General features: G+C 50.3%; 1 protein-coding gene across 1 annotated transcript; it reads right to left on the reverse strand.

Annotated features, from left to right (window-relative positions):
* Nucleotides 1-5,640: 5,640 nt before the first annotated feature.
* LOC102255535 (binder of sperm protein homolog 1-like) lies at nucleotides 5,641-8,431 on the reverse strand. The gene is made up of 3 exons (XM_005879579.2): nucleotides 7,984-8,431; nucleotides 6,571-6,702; nucleotides 5,641-5,887 (listed from the first exon to the last, which is right to left on the reverse strand). The coding sequence occupies exons 1-3, from the start codon at nucleotides 8,072-8,074 to the stop codon at nucleotides 5,724-5,726; spliced, it is 387 nt and encodes a 128-aa protein (XP_005879641.1). The 5' UTR covers nucleotides 8,075-8,431; the 3' UTR covers nucleotides 5,641-5,723.
* Nucleotides 8,432-9,128: the final 697 nt, after the last annotated feature.

Below are 9,128 nucleotides of genomic sequence, written 5' to 3' on the forward strand. Positions count from 1 at the left end.
CATTGTTAGAGAGAGAGGAGGGGAGAGAGAGAGATAGAAACATCGATGAGAACCATCATCGACGGGCTGCCTCCTGCACGCCACCTACTGGGAATCGAGCCAGCAACTGGGGCATGTGTCCTGACCTCCTGGTTCATAGGTCGACACTCAACCACTGAGCCACATCGGTCGGGCAGATGTTGACACGGGGTCCTGGAGCCAATCCCGGGATGACTGTACTGTATGATTCAAACTCTAGGGGGTTCTGGAAAAGGAGAAGTCCTGCCCTTCTGAAGAGGGGTCTTGGGAGGTCAGAAAAGGGGTGGGTGGGGAACACTTAGAAGTGCATGGACTAGAGGTGGCCGAGTGGGCAGCGTCGCTTCTGTAAGAGAAAAGTGCACAAAGAAGAGAAAGATCTCCTCTGGAGACTGGCTGGGGAGGAGAAAAAGGAGGGAGACACTAGGATATCACAAAAGAAAACCGAAAAATTGAAGAAAACAAACTTTCCCACCTTAAAAGCTATCCTTGAAATAAGCTGCCCTTCACTACCTGGACGGCAGAGGGCGCCCTCGAGCTGGGAATCTTACAAACTACTCCACGCCTCCCACCGGGCTGTGAAATTCGCAGACACGCGCAGAACCACGAAAAATTGGAGTTCCCTCCCCCCGGGGCCCGGGTTCAGCTTTCACACTGCAAATAGGTTTCCTTTTCGCTGTTTATTTAGCGCCGCGCTCGGTGCTTTGTGTCGGGGGTTTTGCTGTGTAACGTGCGGTGCTGAGGTACAAGCTGGCGCCCCCGCACAAGGAGGAAACTCGCGTTCGGGCACTTCGCTCGGGGTCCAGGGACAGCGCGTGGGCTGTGAGCGCAGTGTCAGTGAGTCAACAACGTGCACCGAATAGGTGTCTCCGGACGGAAGCACACGTCTAGTCGGGTCGTGGACTGAGCAGCTGATACGCATGTGCCAACGCTGCCTGCAGGAGCCCAGCCCTGTGCTGCCCACCCCCCACGGTTCAGGGCTCGCTCGTTCGGTGTTCACAGCCACTGCGTAGAACACAACTGCCATACATAATGTGTCACCTTATTCCCTGTGCACAAAGCACCACGAGACGTCTATTCTCCTTATTTTATTTTATTTATTTACCAGAGGCCCGATGCACGAAAATTCGTGCAAGAGTAGGCCTTCCTTCCCCCGGCTGCCGGCACTGGCTTCCCTCCGGCCCCGGTTTCATCAGGAAGGACGTCCGGAATGACATCCGGAAGACGTCGGTCTAATGAGGATATTGCCCTTTTATTATTATGGAATTTTTAATATTTTTTAATTGATTTCAGAGAAGAAGGGAGAGGGGGAGAGAGAGAGAAACAGCAATGATGAGAGAGAATCATGGATCGGCTGCCTCCTGCAGCCCACCCCCACACTCCTTCTGGGGATCAAGCCTGCAACCCCCGGCATGTGCCTTGACCTGGAATCCAACTGTGACCTCCTGGTTCATAGGTCAACGCTCAACCACTGAGCCACACCGGCTGGGCTGTTTAGCTTTATTTTTTAAATACTATTTTTCCATCACCGTTTCTCCCCTCTATGCCCTCTTTCACCTACCCCCACCCCCGCCCCCCCGGTTAGCTGTTTGCTTTTATCGCTGGTTGATATTGTAACAGCCCTATAGCCATGTACCTCTCTGAAAATTAGTTAATGCACCTGACTCATCGTTTCTGAAAATGGTGCCAATGTTCACCTCAAGGGGTTGTTATAGAGCTTGGTCATAACGCACGTAGCATATCATCTGTTTTCGTTGTTCCATAAGCTGTAATGGTGGAGACATAAAGCTTGCTGATTTCCTGGAAACGGGGACCTCCCACCAGGTAACCGGCTGCAGTAACCGGCTCCCTTCGGCCTCGTTGCCCGGCGCACGTGGTTCGCATCTGAGCTGCTTCACCCTCCGCTAACACTGCACAGGGCAACGCGTGTTCCCACCTCAGGTCCCACTCGGTTATCATTTTGTTCTGTTTCAAAAAGAAGTCGTGCCCCAGCTGCTTTGGCTCAGTGGCTCGAGCGTCAGCCTGCAGACTGAAGGGTCCCGGGTTCGATTCCGGTCAAGGGCACATGCCCGGGGTTGCGGACTCGATCCCCAGTAGGGGGTGTGCAGGAGGCAGCCGATCAATGATTCTCTCTCATAATCTATCTCTCTCTCCCTCTCCCTTCCTCTCTGAAATCAATAAAAATATATTTTTACAAAAAAGAATTCTTAATTCAGGTGATGCGTTTCATAATGGCCTTTATTTGGGGGAGCAGTTTTAGATTCACAACAACATTGAGCCGAGTTCTCACGGACTCCCTGACCCCACACGTAAGCACACCTTCCCCAGGATCAACACTCCCCCCCCACCCCACCCCCACCCCCAGGCTGGGGCATGTGTGACCTCCCATGACCTTCACACCTCACTATCACCCCCAGTCCATGCACTAGGCCTCATGGGACACAGTTAGCAGGGAAAAGCTCTGAGGTTAGGATACAGGTCTCCATACAAAAGCCCACCACCAGAATCAAAACCCCATGTTCCTCACAGCCCGGATCCCCTTCAAATCGCATCTCAGGTAGTAGCGAACTACCTCCCCTCCCCTCCCCAGAAAACACTGTAGGTTCGCTCCCCTGAGGTTCCGGGCGCCCCTTCAGGGTTGAGGCAAGTACATGTCATCGCAATACCTCCAGACCTTCTCTATGTTGAAATTCTGGGTCAGTGAGCACCATCTTTTCCCAAATGCTTCCGAGTCGTCGGTACATCCCCAGTAGATGGTGCGTCTGAACCAGAAGGGAAACACGCATTTTGCGAAGTCTGCAGAGAAGAAAGAAGCCATGGGAATGAGAAACCTTCCTATCCAGTGCCTCCTCTTCATCCTAACACACACACACACCCGCGCACGCGCGCACGCGCACGAGAGCACGCCCACTTTTCCACTCTGGCTCTATTCCACCCAACGCACACGGCAGCAGCATTGGTGGCAGGCGGGGGTCCTGCAGCCGACAGATGTATCTGCATGCGCTTGAAGCACTCGTCTGTCTTTGGCGCCCTGTGGTTCTCATACCATCAGAGACCTGCACACAACTTATTTTCACCATGTAATGGCCTGTGCATTCCATTTGTTTTATTTTGTTTTGTTAATCCTCACCCAAGGATATTTTCCCAATGGTTTTTAGGAAAAGTGGAAGGGAAGGGGAAAGGAGAGAGAGAGAGAGAGAGAGAGAGAGAGAGAGAGAGAAGCCACATCGGTCGGGCAGATGTTGACACGGGGTCCTGGAGCCAATCCCGGGATGACTGTACTGTATGATTCAAACTCTAGGGCATTCTGGAAAAGGAGAAGTCCTGCCCTTCTGAAGAGGGGTCTTGGGAGGTCAGAAAAGGGGTGGGTGGGGAACACTTAGAAGTGCATGGACTAGAGGTGGCCGAGTGGGCAGCGTCGCTTCTGTAAGAGAAAAGTGCACAAAGAAGAGAAAGATCTCCTCTGGAGACTGGCTGGGGAGGAGAAAAAGGAGGGAGACACTAGGATATCACAAAAGAAAACCGAAAAATTGAAGAAAACAAACTTTCCCACCTTAAAAGCTATCCTTGAAATAAGCTGCCCTTCACTACCTGGACGGCAGAGGGCGCCCTCGAGCTGGGAATCTTACAAACTACTCCACGCCTCCCACCGGGCTGTGAAATTCGCAGACACGCGCAGAACCACGAAAAATTGGAGTTCCCTCCCCCCGGGGCCCGGGTTCAGCTTTCACACTGCAAATAGGTTTCCTTTTCGCTGTTTATTTAGCGCCGCGCTCGGTGCTTTGTGTCGGGGGTTTTGCTGTGTAACGTGCGGTGCTGAGGTACAAGCTGGCGCCCCCGCACAAGGAGGAAACTCGCGTTCGGGCACTTCGCTCGGGGTCCAGGGACAGCGCGTGGGCTGTGAGCGCAGTGTCAGTGAGTCAACAACGTGCACCGAATAGGTGTCTCCCGACGGAAGCGCACGTCTAGTCGGGTCGTGGACTGAGCAGCTGATACGCATGTGCCAACGCTGCCTGCAGGAGCCCAGCCCTGTGCTGCCCACCCCCCACGGTTCAGGGCTCGCTCGTTCGGTGTTCACAGCCACTGCGTAGAACACAACTGCCATACATAATGTGTCACCTTATTCCCTGTGCACAAAGCACCACGAGACGTCTATTCTCCTTATTTTATTTTATTTATTTACCAGAGGCCCGATGCACGAAAATTCGTGCAAGAGTAGGCCTTCCTTCCCCCGGCTGCCGGCACTGGCTTCCCTCCGGCCCCGGTTTCATCAGGAAGGACGTCCGGAATGACATCCGGAAGACGTCGGTCTAATGAGGATATTGCCCTTTTATTATTATGGAATTTTTAATATTTTTTAATTGATTTCAGAGAAGAAGGGAGAGGGGGAGAGAGAGAGAAACAGCAATGATGAGAGAGAATCATGGATCGGCTGCCTCCTGCATGCCCACCCCCACACTCCTTCTGGGGATCAAGCCTGCAACCCCCGGCATGTGCCTTGACCTGGAATCCAACTGTGACCTCCTGGTTCATAGGTCAACGCTCAACCACTGAGCCACACCGGCTGGGCTGTTTAGCTTTATTTTTTAAATACTATTTTTCCATCACCGTTTCTCCCCTCTATGCCCTCTTTCACCTACCCCCACCCCCGCCCCCCTGGTTAGCTGTTTGCTTTTATCGCTGGTTGATATTGTAACAGCCCTATAGCCATGTACCTCTCTGAAAATTAGTTAATGCACCTGACTCATCGTTTCTGAAAATGGTGCCAATGTTCACCTCAAGGGGTTGTTATAGAGCTTGGTCATAACGCACGTAGCATATCATCTGTTTTTGTTGTTCCATAAGCTGTAATGGTGGAGACATAAAGCTTGCTGATTTCCTGGAAACGGGGACCTCCCACCAGGTAACCGGCTGCAGTAACCGGCTCCCTTCGGCCTCGTTGCCCGGCGCACGTGGTTCGCATCTGAGCTGCTTCACCCTCCGCTAACACTGCACAGGGCAACGCGTGTTCCCACCTCAGGTCCCACTCGGTTATCATTTTGTTCTGTTTCAAAAAGAAGTCGTGCCCCAGCTGCTTTGGCTCAGTGGCTCGAGCGTCAGCCTGCAGACTGAAGGGTCCCGGGTTCGATTCCGGTCAAGGGCACATGCCCGGGGTTGCGGACTCGATCCCCAGTAGGGGGTGTGCAGGAGGCAGCCGATCAATGATTCTCTCTCATAATCTATCTCTCTCTCCCTCTCCCTTCCTCTCTGAAATCAATAAAAATATATTTTTACAAAAAAGAATTCTTAATTCAGGTGATGCGTTTCATAATGGCCTTTATTTGGGGGAGCAGTTTTAGATTCACAACAACATTGAGCCGAGTTCTCACGGACTCCCTGACCCCACACGTAAGCACACCTTCCCCAGGATCAACACTCCCCCCCCACCCCACCCCCACCCCCAGGCTGGGGCATGTGTGACCTCCCATGACCTTCACACCTCACTATCACCCCCAGTCCATGCACTAGGCCTCATGGGACACAGTTAGCAGGGAAAAGCTCTGAGGTTAGGATACAGGTCTCCATACAAAAGCCCACCACCAGAATCAAAACCCCATGTTCCTCACAGCCCGGATCCCCTTCAAATCTCATCTCAGGCAGCGTCCTACCTCCCCTCCCTTCCCCAGAAAACACTGTAGGTTCGCTCCCCTGAGGTTCCGGGCGCCCCTTCAGGGTTGAGGCAAGTACATGTCATCGCAATACCTCCAGACCTTCTCTATGTTGAAATTCTGGGTCAGTGAGCACCATCTTTTCCCAAATGCTTCCGAGTCGTCGGTACATCCCCAGTAGATGGTGCGTCTGAACCAGAAGGGAAACACGCATTTTGCGAAGTCTGCAGAGAAGAAAGAAGCCATGGGAATGAGAAACCTTCCTATCCAGTGCCTCCTCTTCATCCTAACACACACGCACACCCGCGCATGCGCGCACGCGCACGAGAGCATGCCCACTTTTCCACTCTGGCTCTATTCCACCCAACGCACACGGCAGCAGCATTGGTGGCGGGCGGGGTCCTGCAGCAGACAGATGTATCTGCATGCGCTTGAAGCACTCGTCTGTCTTTGGCGCCCTGTGGTTCTCATACCATCAGAGACCTGCACACAACTTATTTTCACCATGTAATGGCCTGTGCATTCCATTTGTTTTATTTTGTTTTGTTAATCCTCACCCAAGGATATTTTCCCAATGGTTTTTAGGAAAAGTGGAAGGGAAGGGGAAAGGAGAGAGAGAGAGAGAGAGAGAGAGAGAGAGAGAGAGAAACATCGATGTGAGAGCAACACATCAGTTGGTTGCCTTCCGCAGGTGTCCCCAATCAGGGCTGGGCATCGAACCTACAACCCAAGTACATGCCCTTCACTAGAGTCGAACCCGCAACCCTTCAGTCCACAGGTCAGCGCTCCCACCACTGAGCCAAGTGGCTACTAGGACTGTGCGTCCCATGTGTAGAACCGTATGAGGATCTCAGAGAAGCTCAGCGCTGGGCCCAAGATGCCCCCTGAGGTCCTCAGAGGCACTCACCTTTCTCGGAGCAGTACTTCCAGTAGCCTTCAAAGTTCTCCGTCAAGGAGCACCACTTGTGCTTGGCCTTGAACTTGACACAGTCGTAGAACAGGCTGTCCTTATAGCGGAACGGAAAGAAACACTTGCCATCTAGAGAAAACGAACACACTGCCTCCATCTCTGGGCGGCGGGTTGAGGTGCTGCCACTCCCCTCTCCTCCGAAGGGTGGTTCCGCCCGGCCCGGAGCCCTGCCTCGGTTCTGCTGGAGCTTATCCACCCCCAGAAGCGGGGCTGCCGGGCCTCTCTCCCCACGAAGGGTTAGCTTTAGACACGCACCCCTGTCCCACTATTCCCATCGCATGAACGGCCTTGACATTTGGCTTAGCATCCGGCCCCAGTTCCAGAAACCGACCCTAAGCTTAGAAACATACGTGTGGCCATTTATCTATTAAACGATTTCCCTTCTGCTTCTTTTCTTCACCCTCTTCCGTCTTCACACACACCCGTGTGCACACACACGTGCACAAGGACACACGCACATGCGCACAGACACACAGAATGTAGATAGGCTGGCTTGTATCTTTCCACACTTTTTCCATGCCCATACGGATGCCTGAATCTACCCATCTCTCTCTGTATATATAAAAGTCTAAGCAACCGTTATGACCAAATGACCAGAATGACCAGAACGACCGGTCGGCCAGTCGCTATGACTTGCACTGACCACCAGGCGACAGATGCTCAACGCAGGAGCTGCCCCCTGGTGGTCATGGATGTATGAATCTACCCATCTCTCTGTATATATAAAAGCCTAAGCAACCGTTACGACCAAACGACCAGAATGACCAGAACGACCGGTCGGCCAGTCGCGATGACTTGCACTGACCACCAGGGGAACGGACGCTCAACGCAGGAGCTGCCCCCTGGTGGTCAGTGTGCTCCCACAGGGGGAGCACCTCTCAGCCAGAAGCTGGGCTCACAGCTGGTGAGCACAGCTCCGAAACAGGAGCCTCTCACAACTCCATGGCAGTGCCACCAATCGGCAGCGGCAAGCACAGCCGGCCGGGGTGAGCACTATGTTTATGGCTCATTTAAATATCTGATAACACAGGTGCTTCTCCACCAGCACTACTTTTGTTCATGATTTTTAAATCTGTTTACAGGTACTTATATCACATTTTATGAAAGGAGAAAAAGGAATTTGTTGTTGTTAATCCTCACCTGAGGATATTTTTTTATTTTATATATATAGATATAGATATAGATATAGATATAGATATAGATAGATATTTAGAGAGAGTTAAAAGGGGGGAGAGAAGGGGAGAAACAGAGAAACATCTGGAACCAGCGACCCTTCAGTGGGCAGGCCAGCGCTCTAACCACTGACCCACACCAGCCAGGGCCATAGTAAACGTTTTATGGTCAACTTACCTTTTATTTCTGGAAAGTAAGGCATCGTTTCTGAAAAATAAAATTTGAAGCTGATGTTTACTTCGCTGTTATGTCTTCCAACCAAGAACATGGCGTGAGAGTCTGTGTTTTAGAATCGCTTTCTGTTCTTCAGGATGATGTTATCATTGACTTCCCCTAAGTCCTGCACGTTGCTTGCCGATTTCACTCCATGGCGGTTTTCACCATGGATGTAAAGTAGAGTGCTTCCTTTTTCATCAAAGTGTAGTAAGTTCTTACCAGCAAGGAGAAAAAACGATTGACTGTGTATGTTTGTCTTATATCCAGCCACATAGCCAGATTCTTCTGTTGAAACTCGTCATCTTTCCCAGTGTTCCTAGGGACTTTTAAGTTTACAATCATAAAATAATGCTGCTCATAATTTTCTGTAGGCTTACAGGCTATTTCCTTTTTGCAATATCACCTATGTTAGAACACCCCCTTCCCCGATAATGTTAATGAGCACTGGTCAAAGTAGACACCCCTGACCTCTGTACTTCCCTGGTTTTGGTTGGAATGACATTCAGGTTAAGAATGTTCATTTTAGCATGGCTAATAATAGCACAAAAAATAGAAATCAATCCAAAAATGTTCATCACTACGGGAATTTTAAAGTAAAATATGGCTTTATAACGTCGTACTGGCAAAGAGGAGATAGAACATAGGCATGGAAAATTTTGGACTTCATCTGTAGGTGACAAAAGGCATCTCCTATTTCGTTATGTTCTATAAGACTAGTTCTGCAAAATGAAAGTCACATTATAAGGTTGTATATAATGAAATATTTGATCGCGTGAAAATATTAACAGTAAAATTGATTGCTCTCTTTCTTTTCCTTAATGATTTTTAACATAGAATGTACTTTTTTATGTTCAAGGACATAAAGTAGCAGTTTTGCATGAAAAATATTATTTCTGACAGGAAAAAAATATATAATGTTCAACAACTTCACGTTTTATTGGGAAATATAAAAAGAAACTGTAGGTCGAGAAACCAAGATGGCGGCATAGGTAAACACCTGAAATTGCTGCCTCACACAACCACTTCAAAAATACAACTAAAAGACAAAACAGACATCATCCAGAACCACAGGAAGGCTGGCTGAGTGGAAATTCTACAACTAGAAG

This window comes from Myotis brandtii, unplaced genomic scaffold, assembly GCF_000412655.1.
Source record: "Myotis brandtii unplaced genomic scaffold, ASM41265v1 scaffold601, whole genome shotgun sequence".
NCBI classification, from domain to species: Eukaryota; Metazoa; Chordata; class Mammalia; order Chiroptera; family Vespertilionidae; genus Myotis; species Myotis brandtii.